We start from the raw sequence: 15,943 nt of genomic DNA, 5'->3' as shown, positions 1-15,943 counted from the left end.
TTTAAGTGACCCCATACTTTTGAACGGCAGTGTACATTTTACTCAGTTGTTCCTGGGACAGGAATTGGACAGAGGACCCTGTACACAAAATATCACAAATTACTACATTACAGGCTGGTGTATTCAACATTTATTTTTGTCATTTTAAAAACCGTTGAGGATTCTCAAAATATAAATACCTCTCCCACACACAAACAATAAACTGTACACATGCGTCACACACACACTTTCCCTCAACCCCACACACTCACTCAACACAGGCCCCTGAATTGGATCTCAAAATGTGCAATCACAACAAAAGAACAATAAACTGCATCATTTGGTCTCCTTAAGTAGTCCTCTCAACAACTGTCAGAGATTCCATCAATTTCGGATGTATTCACTAGGAACCAAACGAGACAAAACTGGGAGGGACCCAAATTAATTTTCAAATAAGACTCATTTCAGTTGCAAAAAGTCTTCTATAGCAAAACTTTTTGCACTAATGAATACACCCTTGAACACACATTAAAAAACACATTCAACCTGCTCGGGTCCAATGTCATAGCAAATAATTATGTAAATGAAGGGTCCATGATTGATCAAAGAGATTAGAAATTAAAGGGATGGGATAAACATGTCCACGACAGTACATTTAGGGCAGATAAGAATGGCAGAAAGGTATATACACTGAACAAAAATAAGCGCAACATGTAAAGTGTTGGTCCCATGTTTCATGAGCTGAAATACAATATCCCAGAAATAAGCACAAAAAGCTTATTTCTCTCAAATGTTGTGCACAAATGTTTACATCACTGAGCATTTCTCCTTTGCCAAGATAATCCATCCACCTGACAGGTGTGGCATATCAAGAAGCTGATTAAACAGCATGATCATTACACAGGTACAACGTGTGCTGGGGAAAATTAAAGGCCACTTAAAATGTGCAGTACTGCAGTATACAAAACCACAGATCTCTCAAGTTGAGGGAGTGTGCAATTGGCATGATGACTGCAGGAATGTCCACCAGAGCAGTTGCCCAAAAAATTTAAAGTTCATGTTTTAGAGAATTTGGCAGTATATCCGACCGGCCTCGCAACCACGCCAGCCCAGGACCTCCACATCCAGCTTCTTCACCTGTGGAATCGTCTGAGACCAGCAGCCCAAACAGCTGATGAAACTGTAGGCTTGCACAACCAAAGAATTTCTGCACAAACTGTCGGAAACCGTCTCAGGGAAGCTCATCTGCACGCGCGTCATCCTCACGACGGTCTTGACCTGACTGCAGTTTGGCGTTGTAACGGACTTCAGTGGCCACTGGCACGCTGGAGGAGTGTGCTCTTCATGGATGAATCCCGATTTCAACTGTACCGGGCAGATGGCAGTTATGGCGTTATGTGGGTGAGTGGTTTGCTGAGTGCCCCATGGTGGAGGTGGGGTTATGGTTTCGGCAGGCATAAGCTACAGACAACTAACAACTGCTTTTTAAAGCAGTGATGAAGACCTTGAGGCCGATACATAAAGCTTAATAAAGAGCAGTGATACTAGCAAGAACATTGCGCAGGTTTCTTCTTTTTTTCTCACCGATGGCAAGTTGAATGTCATGACAAGATCCTGAGGTCCATTGTCACTCCTGTTTCAGCATGATAATGCACAGCCCCTTGTCACAAGGATCTGTACACAATTCCTGGAAGCTGAACATGTCCCAGTTCTTCCATGGCCTGCACTCAGACATGTCACCCGTTGTGCATGTTTGGGATGCCCTGGATCAACGTTTAACACTGCGTGTTCCAGTTCCTGCGAATATCCAGTAACTTTGCATAGCTATTGAAGAGGAGTGGGACAACATTGCACAGACTGCAATCAACAGCTTGATCAACTCTATGCGAAAGAGATGTTGCTCTGCATGATGCAAATGGTGGTCACACCATATACTGACTGGTTCTGATCCACGCCCCTACCTTTTTTAAAGGTATCTCTGACCAGATGCATATCAGTATTCCCAGTCATGTGAAATCCAGATTAGCGCCTAATGAATTTATTTCGATTGACTTTTCCTGATATGTACTGTAAATCAGTACAATGTTTGAAATTGTTCCATGTTGTGTTTATATTTGTTACGTGTATATGGGAAGCAACTGATAGATACAATGTGCTTGGACTGGGGATGAATCAAATGTGATCAAAAACATCTGTTAAATCACTCTTCTGTCCAGTGAGTCGGTCTTTCATTCTTTGTATGGATAAGGGATGTAAAAACTAAAATAACTAATGGGAGAGTTAGCGGTCAGATTTCCTTTCCATATTGAGGGAGATTATTCTGATTTTGTTTATTGCCATCTTAGTTAGCATCAGTTTGTCGTCACTTCCCTTTTACAGATAGGCCCTTCCGGAGAATGATGAACAGTCTGGTTTGCCCTTGTGCAAAACACTCCACTAAGATGCCTTGCCCAGTTCAATCTTCTTCTGGATGGCTTTTGCCGAGTGGTATATCAAGGAATCAATTAGTCCAGCCACTGGGAAAAAATATACAAGATAAAGCATTTAACATGACAAATATAGTTGGACCACCATCCAAAAGGCTCATTCCAACAAACTGTACTACAGTGCCTTTCAAAAGTATTTCAGCCCCCTCGGCGTTACTCCAATTTTGTTGCATTACAACCTGTAATTGAAATGTTTTTTATTTATTTGGATTTCATGTATTTGGACGTACACAAAACATTCCGAATTAGTGAAGTAAATAAAATTATGGAAAAGTGGTGCGTGCATATGTATTCACCCCCTTTGCTATGAAGCCCCTAAATAAGATCTGGTGCAACCAATTACCTTCAGAAGTCACACAATTAAATAAAATCCACCTATGTGCAATAAAAATATAATTTAAAAAAACATGTTCTGAAAGCCCCCCCCCAGTCTACAACACCACTAAGCAAGCAGCACCATGAAGACCAAGGAGCTCAAAACAGGTCAGGGTCAAAGTTGTGAAGTACAGATGGGGGTTGGGTTACAAATAAAATATCAGAAACCTTGAACATCCCACAGAGCACCATTAAGTCCATTATTTATAAATTGAAAGAATATGGCACCACAACAAACCTGCCAAGAGAGGGCCGCCCACCAAAACTCACAGACCAGGCAAGGACGGCGTTTATCAGAGAGGCAACAGACCAAAAGATATCTCTGCTGTGGAGCTTTGTAGCTCCTTCAGGGTTTGGAGTATCTGTCCATAGGACCACTTTAAGCTGTACACTCCAGAGCTGGGCTTTACAGAAGAGTGGCCTGAAAAAAGCCATTGCTTAAAGACAAAATGAGAAACGCATTTTGGCAAACACCAAATGTGTTGTGGGAGACTCGCCAAACATATGGAAGAAGGTACTCTGGTCAGATGAGACTAAAAATTTAGCTTTTTGCCATCAAGGAAAAAGCTGTGTCTACTGCAAACCCAACACCTCCCATCACCCCGAGAACATCATCCTGAAACGTGGTGACAGCATCATGGTGTGGGGATGTTTTTCATCGGCTGGGACTGGGAAACTGGTCAGAATTGAAGGAATGGATAGCGCTAAATCCAGGGAAACCAGTTTCAGTCTTTCAGAGATTTGAGACTGGGAAGGACGTTCACCTTTCAGCAGGACAATGACCCTAAGCATACTGTTAAAGCAACACTCAAGCGGTTTAAGGGGAAACATTTAAATGTCTTGGAATGGCCTAGTCAAAGCCCAGACCCCAATCTAATTGAGAATATGTGGTATGACTTAAAGATTGCTGTATACCAGCGGAACCCATCCAACTTGGAAGGAGCTGGAGCAGTTTTGCCTTGAAGAATGGGCAAAAATCCCAGTGGCTAGATGTGCCAAGCTTATAGAGACATACCCCAAGAGACTTGCAGCTGTAATTTCTGTAAAAGGTGGCTCTATAAAGTCTTGACTTTGTGGGGGGTGTGTGAATAGGTATGCACGCTCAAGTTCAGTTGTCTTATTTCTTGTTTGTTTCACAATAACAAATATTTTGCATCTTCAAAGAGGTAGGCATGTTGTGTAAATCAAATGGCGACCCCCTCCTTAAAAAAAATAAGGCAACGAAATAGAAAAAATGTCAAGGGGGTGAACACTTTCACAAGGAACTGTACCTCCAGTAGTGCATAGTATACACTACCTTCAAACTGAGAAATCCATCACTAATTAAAAACAATATTAAAATGATTAAAGATGTATTGAGTGACATGTTTGCTGCATTTGAAATATGGGATTGCAGAGGTGCCAACCTGTAAATACACCTCCTACGATGGCACACAGTCCTGTAAGAAAATGAGTGAATGATCTGAAAAAAAGAGCAAAACATGTTTGATATAACACACAGCTTACCATTTACATAGGCTACACAGATTTTCCATTGAGGGTCATGGACACCACACGTTGAACATCTCATGCCAAAATTACGGGCATTAAAACGGAGTTGGTCCACCCTTTGCTGCTATAACAGCCACCACTCTTCTGGGAAGGCTTTCCACTAGATGTTAGAACATTGCTGCAGACCCTTGCTTCCATTCAGCCACAAGCGCATTAGTGAGGTCCGCACTGATGTTTGGCAATTAGACCTGGATCGCAGTCAGCATTCAAATCCACCCCAAAGGTGCTTGATGGTGTTGAGGTCAGGCCAGTCAATTTTTTCTGTATGGACCTTGTCTTGTGCATGGGGCATTGCCATGCTGAAACAGGAAAGGGCTTTCCCCAAACTGTTGCCACAAAGTTGGAAGCACAGAATCATCTAGAATGTCATTGTATGCTGTAGAGTTAAGATTTTCCTTCACTGGAACTAAGGGGCCAAGCATGTGAAAAACAGCCCCAGACCATTATTCCTCCTCCACTAAACTTTACAGTTGGCACTATGCAGTCGGGCAGGTAGCGTTCTCCTGGCATCCTCCAAACCCAGAATCGTCGGACTGCCAGATGGCAAAATGCAATTCATCACTCCAGAAAAACGTGTTTCCACTGCTCCAGAGTCCAATGGTGGTGGGCTTTACACCACTCCAGCCAACGCTTGGCATTGCACATGGTGATCTCAGGCTTGTGTGCACAGTTACTAGGCCATGGAAACCCATTTCATGAAGCTCCCGGTGAACAGTTCTTGTGCTGACATTCCTTCCAGAGGCTCGGTATTGAGTGTTGCAACCGAAGACCGACGAATTTTACACGCTACGTGCTTCAGCACTCGGCGGTCCCATTCTGTGAGCTTGTGTGGCCTACCACTTCTCAGCTGAGCAGTTGTTGCTCCTAGACGTTTCCAGCTCTAGCAGGGCAGAAATTTGACAAACTGACTTGTTGGCAAGGTGGCATCCTTTGACGGTGCTACGTTGAAAGTCACTGAGCTGCACGCTCAATTTTATACACCTGTCAGCAACAGGTGTGGCTAAAATAGCTGACTCCACAAATGTTACGGTGTCCACATACACTATATATACACGCAACATAATGTTTGAAGCTACCTACCTCTGTTTCTCTGTGAATTTGACCATCATAGGGGAGAGTTCATATAATACAAACACACCAGGTAGGCCCTGGTCTCCGATCAACCCATTGGCTACTTTCTCATGTCGCGTTACAGAGAATTGGTTTGTTTTAACCACCTGTAAGACAATACAACAATGTCCTTGTTTGATGCCCAAGTACCTTAACATGTAAAAGGAAATATAAAATACAATTAACTTAATTTAATCTGATAAAGCGTTAAGATTAACTCTGAAATACCTACATTTCATTGAGGTCATGTACAACATATACTCACCTCTCCATCCCATTTCACATAGATGGTTGGGACAATCTTCACAAAGTACTGATACATCATGGAAGCTGGAATAAAACAAATCGATTTTTCTATCATTTGCCGAGGTCGAGCACATGTAGTCTGGACAAATGCAACATTCCACTCTGCATGAACACAAGGAGGTGCTACAGCTTTAACATCACATCATTATATGGCTACACACCACCTCAGCTAACTGTCGACTTCAAGTAATGGCCGCCTGCTAGGAAAACATTTCAAACATAATCGAAAAAGAAAAGGTTGTCTTCAAGTGACTGATAACCGTAGAATTAGAACATAGGCACTCTATGCTGATAAAACCTACATTTCACTAGCAACCATGTCAAAGACAATACAACTATTCTTAGCGTGGTCATTAAAAAAAAAAATATTATATATATATATATATTAATGACCATGCATAGATATTTCATACGGAACAAGGATATTTTAAGAACTGGGTTTAGTCGTCATATGCTGTTGAGTCAACTTTTTAATGCAGAAGGATTGTTACTCAATTACAAGGAGATATAGATCTTTTTTTTCTCGTTACAATATCCTGGTTACACTTAGAGTTCGCCATAGTACTCCATCTGTAACTCAGGTTGTTCAGAATATAACAAGACTGTTTTATTGAGAACTGGATTAAGAGAGGGTGACTCTACAATAGGAAACATGTTTCTCCTTGCTCCCTCAGAACAACAGATCTATACGTGCTTTATTTCAAAGGGATTTTGTATCAATACCTTGTCACAATTTACTGGAATACATTTGTCAATAATATCTGTTGAAAACAAAGGCATTATTACCACACAAATACCTGCTTGTTAAAGTCAGAAGACTCAGAATTATTACCTGAAAAAACTCAAAAAGTAATTAACTGTACTTTGTGTTGAGCATCCAGAAAGAGTTTGGCATTTATATTGGCATTGTCAACATGTAAAGAAATTATGGAAAGATATATATTGTTCTATAATTGTTAATATTCTTGAAGACTTTGTTATGGGAAAATGTGCTGCTCGGTTTCCTTAACTATAATAAGGATAAAGAAAAACAAGTATACATCTTAAATCTAAATTGTTCCAACAGCAAAATGTCATTCATAAATGTAAATTCACCAAAAAAAAAAAAAAAACTCCATGTTTTTTATAAGGAGTACATTAAGACCATTCGACTTCAATAAGAAAGCTGTTAAAACATTCAATACTTGTGTCTTAAGGGCTTTGTATAATCTGCAATTAGTTGTACCCCTAGCATATGTTATCATTGTCTGTTTGTATACTTCTTGTATGTATGGCTGTCAGTCATTTTAAATAAGAATTTGTTCTTAAGACTTCCCTAGTTAAATAAAATATGTTCCTGCAAAAAAATAAGTGTACACACATCCTTTCAAGGTCTTCAAGGCCACACCAAGGTGACATGCTAACCAGTTAGTCAGCCAAAACGCAGCTAGCTGGGTAAACAGAAGCTTGAGATAAAAGGTGGACAAAGTTTAAAAGTCTGCATGTAGCCATGCACGTCGCAACACCGTTAGCTACATGTCAAAATCTGCTTTCGGTGTGCAAATAACGTTGCTAGCTAACTCCGCTAGCTTCGTTTGTCACTTAAACTTAGCCACTTGTGTACTGTAAAAGCAGATTACGATTCAAATATCTAGCTGATAATAAAGTAAGATGTTTGATTTGTGTATATCTTGTTTCATCCATTGTTGCTCCTGTCCTGGCTGGAAGAAGGTTGAGTAAATGGGGAGGTCAAGCGTGAGGTAATACATTAGGGGGAGAGAGTGCTTCTAAAATACACTGCTCAAAAAAATAAAGGGAACACATCTTAGATCTGAATGAATTAAATATTCTTATTACTTTATTCTTTACATAAATTGTTGTCAGCACATTCAACTATCAACCCATGGAGGTCTGGATTTGGAGTCACACTCAAAATTAAAGTGGAAAACCACACTACAGGCTGATCCAACTTTGATGTAATGTCCTTAAAACAAGTCAAATTGAGGCTCAGTAGTGTGTGTGGCCACCACGTGCCTGTATGAGCTCCCTACAACGCCTGGGCATGCTCCTGATGAGGTGGCGGATGGTCTCCTGAGGGATCTCCTCCCAGACCTGGACTAAAACATCCGCCAACTCCTGGACAGTCTGTGGTGCAACGTGGCGTTGGTGGATGGAGCGAGACATGATGTCCCATATGTGCTCAATTGGATTCAGGTCTGGGGAACGGGCGGGCCAGTCCATAGCATCAATACCTTCCTCTTGCAGGAACTGCTGACACTCCAGCCACATGAGGTCGAGCATTGTCTTGCATTAGGAGGAACCCAGGGCCAACCACACCAGCATATGGTCTCACAAGGGGTCTGAGGATCTCATCTCGGTACCTAATGGCAGTCAGGCTGCCTCTGGCGAGCACATGGAGGGCTGTGCGGCCCCCCCAAAGAAATGCCACCCCACACCATGACTGACCCGTCACCAAACCGGTCATGCTGGAGGATGTTGCAGGTAGCAGAACGTTCTCCACGGCGTCTCCAGACTGTCACATGTGCTCAGTGTGAACCTGCTTTCATCTGTGAAGAGTATGGGGCGCTAGTGTCGAATTTGCCAATCTTGGTGTTCTCTGGCAAATGCCAAACGTCCTGCACGGTGTCGGGCTGTAAGCACAACCCCCACCTGTGGACGTTGAGCCCTCATACCACCCTCATGGAGTCTGTTTCTGACGGTTTGAGCAGACATGCTCATTTGTGGCATGCTGGAGGTCAATTTGCAGGGCTCTGGCAGTGCTCCTCCTTGCACAAAGGCAGAGGTAGCGGTCCTGCTGCTGGGTTGTTGCCCTCCTACGGCCTCCTCCACGTCTCCTGATGTACTGGCCTGTCTCCTGGTAGCGCCTCCATGCTCTGGACACTACGCTGACAGACACAGCAAACATTCTTGCCACAGCTCGCATTGATGTGCCATCCTGGATGAGCTGCACTACCTGAGCCACTTGGGTGGTTTGTAGACTCAGTCTCATGCTACCACTAGAGTGAAAGCACCGCCAGCATTCAAAAGTGACCAAAACATCATCCAGGAAGCATAGGAACTGAGAAGTGGTCTGTGATTACCACCTCCTTTATTGGGAGTGTCTTGCTAATTGCCTATAATTTCCACCTGTTGTCTATTCCATTTGCACAACACCATGTGAAATTTGTCAATCAGTGTTGCTTCCTAAGTGGACAGTTTGATTTCACAGAAGTATGATTCACTTGGAGTTACATTGTGTTGTTTAAGTGTTCCCTTTATTTTTTTGAGCAGTGTATATTGTTTTATGTATTCTCCACACACTCGTCCTCACAAGAACGTACTCAAGAGAATGCACTCGGAGCATGAGAGTGTGGAGCACAGTAATATGCATATTGAGAAACATCCATTGACTTCTCAAACCCCAAAACCCAGCCTGGTCTGTTTCGCAAATGTTCCCGGGAAGTCTCTCGATGTTGCGCCTCTGGCTTTAGAAACTCTGTGGCTATATGGAGCCATTTTAAATGGGATTCGCGATGGGTTTTGCAGTTGGGATGGCAGCTGGTGTCATGTTTGGAACATTTTCCTGTATAAGGTATGTTAGTGAAGTGAACTACTTACCTTATACACGTAGGCCTACACTGAAATGCAAGACATAGAAAGAATGCCATAGTCTACTTGGCCATCACCGATTTCTTTACTATATCAGTTTTGATAAGACTTTATTGCAGCCATCTAAACTGCATTTTGTAGATTGTTCAGTAGAACTCCATAGTGTTATGTGATTTTGTTCAAATGCTGTATTCTTACTTCCCTCAGGGTCGGCATGAGCGACAGAGAGCAGATGGGAGGAGTTGGGAAGATGATGATGCAGAGCGGAGGCACGTTTGGTAGATTCATGTCCATTGGGATGGACATCTGCTGCAGAGACCACCTCTACGGCACGTACTTATAATTACACAACAGGACTTTGTAATAACTCTTATTCCCAAGTCACAACTTCTCCATAGTTCTTGGACAAAGTATGTCAAACACTGATTTCAATTGCTGGTAGTAGGTCTAAGTCAAATGTTCGGTGTGGGGAATTTGACAAATGGGATAACTACTAACCTTGTGGTGCCGCAACATCAGTGCCATCCAAAGGATTGACGATACCAGGGTAGTCCCTCCCAAAGGATAGATGCTTGATCAAGTGAGTCATGTTGATCTGTAGAACACAAGAAACACAAATAAGCGCTTAATGGGGTATGGATAACACTGCCTTGGAAAGACAACTTTTTTTTAAAGTACTTACGTTGTCTAGTCCAAAGCTCTGCAGATCATGAACTGAAATTAAAATGAGACAATATGTCAGTAATGCTGTGATCTGATAGAACATCAGTTACTGTATATGTTCTGTATACTCAAGAGTATGAGGGTTTTACTAGTCTCATCAAATCTACAGCTCTCCCATTACAAGTTATTGTTGAGCACACAGCCCTCAAATGCAATGTGTTCTTGATTACTGCTTGTACCACCTCAATTAAAGATCAAACCAACAATCACATGCTGGTTATTCAAAAGGACAGTTTCAAATCAGTTAGAAGCAGCTTTGGTTGTCTTTACTAGCCTTTAAGTAACAGGGTGAATTCTGACAGACAACCTCTTCAAATACGAAGTGTGATATTTGACTGGACAATTTAGAAGGCAGTGATGTGAGGGGGATGTGGCCTGAGTGTCAGTCTGTTTGTGCCATCATGCACAAACATTTGCGCAGAAGTCCAGCCTCTCCTCCGTGACCCGGAAACTGATGTGGTCGAGGAGTGTCAATTTGTTAGTAGATGAATGGAAGAGTATCCTCCCCTCCTCGATAGCCACCTTTCATCGAGAATAATGTGTATCCTACTCGAGTCCTTCGCCGGAAGAGTTTGCATATCTACCACACCCCCTTTGAAGCAGTTGTTTTTTGGAAGGAGAAAATCATGCAAACATTTAAAAAAACGATATCCTACATATACCTTTGTACATATAAAATGTCATGCACAACTAACTAAATGTTCTCACTTCACACATTTTGGGATTCAACCCCTGTAAACTTAAATTTGCCTGATGACGCGTGAGGAGAATAAATGAGCTTGTATGAAATTTTCATCCACATTCCTTCTCCTCGATTACCTTTGACTTTTTTTTCAAAAAGAGGCGAGAGAGGACGCAGGAGTTGAGCAAATCCAATTGAGAAAAGGCACGTCATGCCGAACTTGGTCTTTGGCTGAACAAGGATAGCAATGGAGTAGGCAAGAACACAAAACAATCTGGGACCAGGCTATTGGGGGGGGGGTGATGTTTACTACAAAAAGATGGACTTACTTTCCACAGCGTGCACTGCAGAAAGAAGAGAGAAGAGTCACTATATGACGCATTTTGTGCTACACAGAAAAGCCAGTCCTTAGAGGCTGGCCAAAGGCAATAAGCCTCTGAAGGGGGTTCATCACATCTGGTATTTCATTACGGCCAAATTCTTATGACAAGGAGATTGTCTGCTTAAAGGCAAAAACCAGACAGAGAGTAGTACTAGTCTACCGAATAAAATAGAAAATTAAAGCAGCTTTAAGGTGGTGAAGCATTTGCTCTAAGCTTTTGGTACATGTTGTTCATAATGACAAAGGACACCTTTCAATGCCTCCAAGCAAGTTGAGAGAGTAGTACTTAGGGCTTACAACTTCATCTGGTTTATGTACCATGTTACTTTATCAGCAATTCTTGACAAATTCTTAAGCAAAATCCTATGAAAACAGTACCTTCTATTTTTCTTCAATCACAAATGCATACTTTTAAATTAATTTGGCCTGTCTTCACAGTAACAAAGGTTACATCAGTGACATTGTCGTAACTTTTGACAAGAAGCTCATCAAGATGACACCAATTGAATTAAAAAAAAATCCATTGGCAAACCGATTGCAAACAAATGAATACATTTCACATTATTTAATTTTCAAAGAGAGTAAGTGTCAATGCAAAATAAGTATATTGGTGTTATTAGTAGGCAACATTTATGATAAAGCAAGTGAGTCTATCAATTTACAATCAAAATGTTATTTATAAGTGGGGGGAAAATAGCTACTTAGTTTGACACATTTGTTCACCTGTGCCACAAAGATGTCAGATGTTTTCATGAAATAAAAAATAAAGATACAATTAATGCCTAATGATTGATCCGGAGAAGGAAAGAATGGAAGAAGTCGAGAAAATGAAAGGAGTTATGAAAGAGAAAGACAATTTACCAAATGTTTCACTTCAGTGTTTTACTGGAAAGACTAGTAACGGATGCACTAGAAATGTCTTTACTGGTCTAGTGACAAAGTCTACACTACAAGAGGGTCTGTACCCAAATCTGGTCTGAGATAGACTGGTTTAATAAACCACAAGATGTTTCTAGTAGCAAGTAAGCAATTTTAGTCAAATCAGTCAACCTGCTTCATCTAAGCAATTCAGAGGATTGATAGAAAGCACAGAACTTCTATTTTCCTTAGGTAGATCATTGATATCAAGTCTTACCATGAACATGGGACTGCTGGAAACTCTTTCCAGGGGCAAAGTGGAAATTTCCTGCCACCTAACAACAAAAAAGACAAATTGAAGAGTTCAGAAAAAAGTCTAACAATGAACGTAATATTTGCAGATTGAAAGTGTATGAATGCATTAATTAAAGCACCTCATAAAATATTACATCTCAGTGGCAGCACATTTCCATCCCTAATTTTATTAGAATAGAATTCTGTTCCCAAAAAGTGATGATTCATTTCAAATCATGTTGTTTTCAACACTGTCTGACCATTTGAAAGCCAGGCAATTGAAAGTCGAAACATTGTCAGCCATTAAATAAAACTCATTCCTTCTATGAAGTGTTAACCAGTGTGTGAGTACTGACTATTCTTTCTGATTATGAACTTATCCAAAGCATCAGTCTAAGACTAGTTACCTTGTTGACCTCAAGAAAGCCATAGATCTGGCAGCCCTCGTTCTTCTGCTCCTGCATCTTCTGGCTGAAGCCCTCCCTCTTGCACTGCTCGATGGTGTCAGGGTTCTTGAAGGCCCAGCCCCGCCTGCGATACGCTTCCCGTACGTCATCACAGGCGTTACAGCACCTACAAAAAAGCAAAAGCATAAGTAATATGTCAATGTAACACGTACTATCACAATCACATTTTGGACAAAGGATTAGCTAATTTGGTGATAGCCTATGTTCTGCAAAAGAGTTCAGGGCTCAAATAAGTACAAGCTTTCATGGATTTTTTCTAACAAGTCCAATTTCACAGGCAAGGGATTTAAGCTATGAGATTGATAAGGAAACCTCATTGTCTGTCTTTGGTCATGGGAAGTATGATATGTGAAGCCTGGGAAGGCATTCTGGAGGGCATTCCGGTCATGGGAACTCACTTCAAATCCTCTGTCTCTGCTCCATAGCAGCTTTCACACCGCTCAGGATCTAGCTTACTAGGGTCAAAAATTTCACCTTCCTCTTGTCCCAAATCTACATGAGAGATGACAATAAAACAATATCCATGACCCAGTTAAAATAAATAAATAGTTAATGATAGATATATACATATACATAGAATACACCATAGGTTTTCCCTATGGTGTATTCCATGGTGTATAATGCTCTTCAAGTAATAGAACAGAATTACAAGCAAGCTATTAGAAATATGGTTACCATGTTTCTCTGCCTCTGTAGTGACAGGATTGCCATCCTTGTCGAGCCTTTGCTTGAATAGGTTGTGTTCCACATCCAACTGCTGCTCTCCAGCAACATCCATGGCATCAATGCTGAGATCTGAAGGTCACAGTGATGTTACAAATGTCATATACTTCAACTGTGAAATCCCGATATTGCTTCATGCATAACCCCCCCAAAAGATTACTTCAGATTTTACGGAAGCATTTTGTCAATTTATGCAACTGTTTGATTAATATCACAGAAAAACGCACATATAGGGGTTAATTGTGCAGGTGTAAGTTTGTCAAATGTGATGATGCATGCTAGGTTTTTTCGAAAGTTACTTACAGGCACACGGCATGTTAGGAAATATCACATTAATGTTGATTTTCAGTTTGTCTCCTCGTGATGTGTCCACAAACAATTCAGGATGGACCTGTGTTGGCAGAACAACATTCATATTTTGCAAGTAATAAAACAGTGGTATTTAAAATGCGGACCGGGCCTCATAGATTAAGCAAACGTTATGACAGATGGCTAAATAATTATAACAGAACATAAAATGATAGTGATGTTCCAATTGGCTCAGTCGGTAGAGCATGGCGCTTGCAACGCCAAGCGTCGTGGGTTCGATTCCCGCTGGGACCACCCATATGTAAAAGTAGTGGCCCCAGCCGACTTGTAAGTCGCTTTGGACAAAAGCGTCTGCTAAATGGGATATATTATTATTATTATTATATTATCCTCAAACAGGCTAGCCAAAGAGATTCGACTCGTTCATTTCTCTCGGTTGGAAAGGCCCTGTGCCGGAATGTGGACAGCCAGAGCTCAGCGCAATAACGTTAATATGGCTGGGAAAACCTACCTCAATCCCGAAATGATTAAAGGTGAATCAAGAAAATTGAAATAGTGCTAGTTTTTAAATAAACATCAGTTTCCGTCAGAATGCTAGGTAATACTAAAGCAACAAACTGCATTCAACACTTCCGGTAGTTACTCAACCAAATGCTAGGTGTACCATTTTAATGGAATCTAATGGGTGTTATAGCATTAGCTAGCCTAGCATGCTGGCATAAACGGCAATTTAATTCAAATCTAGCAGTATTTCAATCTTCTCGAGTCACCTTTCACAATTTCGGGATGAATATGTATAACGACATATTCCATCCTGTGATTGAGGTACATTATCCCAGCCTAACGTGATCATTGACAGCTGACTTGAAGGACACAAATAAAACATGCTGTATGCTATTAAGATCAGTGAAATGTGGGCTAAACTGACAACGGAGTGAAGAGCAGAAATCCCAACTAGCAAGCAAGTCGCAGCAATGAAGAATTGAGTGTGCGGGGGAGATTCAGCAACAACACCGGCATAGCACCATTCCGACTCAAGAGACAAATGAACTTGAGTAGGATCCTTTTGGCTAGTCATTGCATTTCAGCACCATGTCCACCATTGGAATGTTGCGCATTCCCAGTTGCCCTGGTGGCAATTAACTACCTTTGATTACAAAAAAATATAATTGCAATGGGATCAGCTGAAAACGATTGAATACCACTGTTATAAATTATACAAACCACAATAAATGTGGCATGCAAAGTTGGCTAGGCTTGCTAGCTGTTATAGTTACTTGTTGTCATAGTTCTCCAATAGAATATCCTTCCGTTTACAAGTGTGATCCATACATAGCTAGCTTCTTACCCACGTATTTGACTGGCACACTTAGCATGTTCCCTGACTATTTTTAGAAGATGTAACGTTACATTAACCTACCTCCTTAGTGAGATAATACTGCAACTCTGAGAAGAACAGGATCAACATGATGAGACCACTTATGATGGTGACTTCAAAAAGGGGAAAGAAAAAGTCAGAATATCACCAAATCCCATTGAATTTTGGCAAACTACATAGTAATATGTTCTGTTCTCCAGTCTGACAGATCTAGAATGCTAGTCCAAACACAGTGATCTTAGTCCTACTAACTAGCTACTGGGGACAGTATGTGTTCTGCAATTCGTATGATATGTTATGAATTTGCAAGTGCTTTAAGATCCCATTCAATCTCTTTTTAAGCGCTATCAAAAGTCTACCCAAAACCACTCACCCGTAGCTCCGCCGCATGTTTTAATTCGGAAATCCTCAAGAGTTTTTGGATAGGCATCAAATTGTTTAAGTTTATGTAGTGTGTCCATCTTCTTTCACACCGTGGGCTGAAATAATTCCCGAAACACATCAGTTCTCAACATTTACTTCCGGTACACAAGGCATACGTATTGAACCAATCAGCGCCAACCACGTAGGGGCCCTTGAGTACCACCAAAGACGTTCTATTATTTTGACAAGATAGTCGAGTAACCAGTCGAACAATAGAGGAGTTGGCGTACGATGCCTCCCGGCTGCCATGTTGGAAGACCACCGCATTAATTGTTTAACAGCAGAGTAGCCTAGTGGTTAAAGTGTTGA

At 41.3% G+C, this 15,943-nt stretch overlaps 1 protein-coding gene across 3 annotated transcripts; it reads right to left on the bottom strand.

The window, feature by feature from the left end:
- Positions 1-112: 112 nt before the first annotated feature.
- Positions 113-15,723, bottom strand: LOC135542368 (endoplasmic reticulum-Golgi intermediate compartment protein 3-like). Of its 3 annotated transcripts, XM_064969290.1 has the most exons (14): positions 15,585-15,723; positions 15,254-15,324; positions 13,828-13,915; positions 13,477-13,596; positions 13,200-13,293; positions 12,742-12,907; positions 12,318-12,375; positions 11,130-11,144; positions 10,078-10,109; positions 9,894-9,990; positions 5,767-5,831; positions 5,472-5,608; positions 4,247-4,302; positions 113-2,495 (listed from the first exon to the last, which is right to left on the bottom strand). In XM_064969290.1, the coding sequence occupies exons 1-14, from the start codon at positions 15,670-15,672 to the stop codon at positions 2,416-2,418; spliced, it is 1,167 nt and encodes a 388-aa protein (XP_064825362.1). In that variant the 5' UTR covers positions 15,673-15,723; the 3' UTR covers positions 113-2,415. The 3 variants fall into 3 exon arrangements, with proteins under 3 accessions (XP_064825362.1, XP_064825364.1, XP_064825363.1); XM_064969292.1 differs by lacking the exon at positions 11,130-11,144; XM_064969291.1 differs by lacking the exons at positions 15,254-15,324; positions 15,585-15,723 and adding an exon at positions 14,762-14,917.
- Between the last annotated feature and the right edge of the window lie 220 nt (positions 15,724-15,943).

This window comes from Oncorhynchus masou, chromosome 6 (genome assembly GCF_036934945.1).
Source record: "Oncorhynchus masou masou isolate Uvic2021 chromosome 6, UVic_Omas_1.1, whole genome shotgun sequence".
Lineage (NCBI taxonomy): Eukaryota > Metazoa > Chordata > Actinopteri > Salmoniformes > Salmonidae > Oncorhynchus > Oncorhynchus masou.
This window is presented reverse-complemented; position numbering and strand designations above follow the sequence as displayed.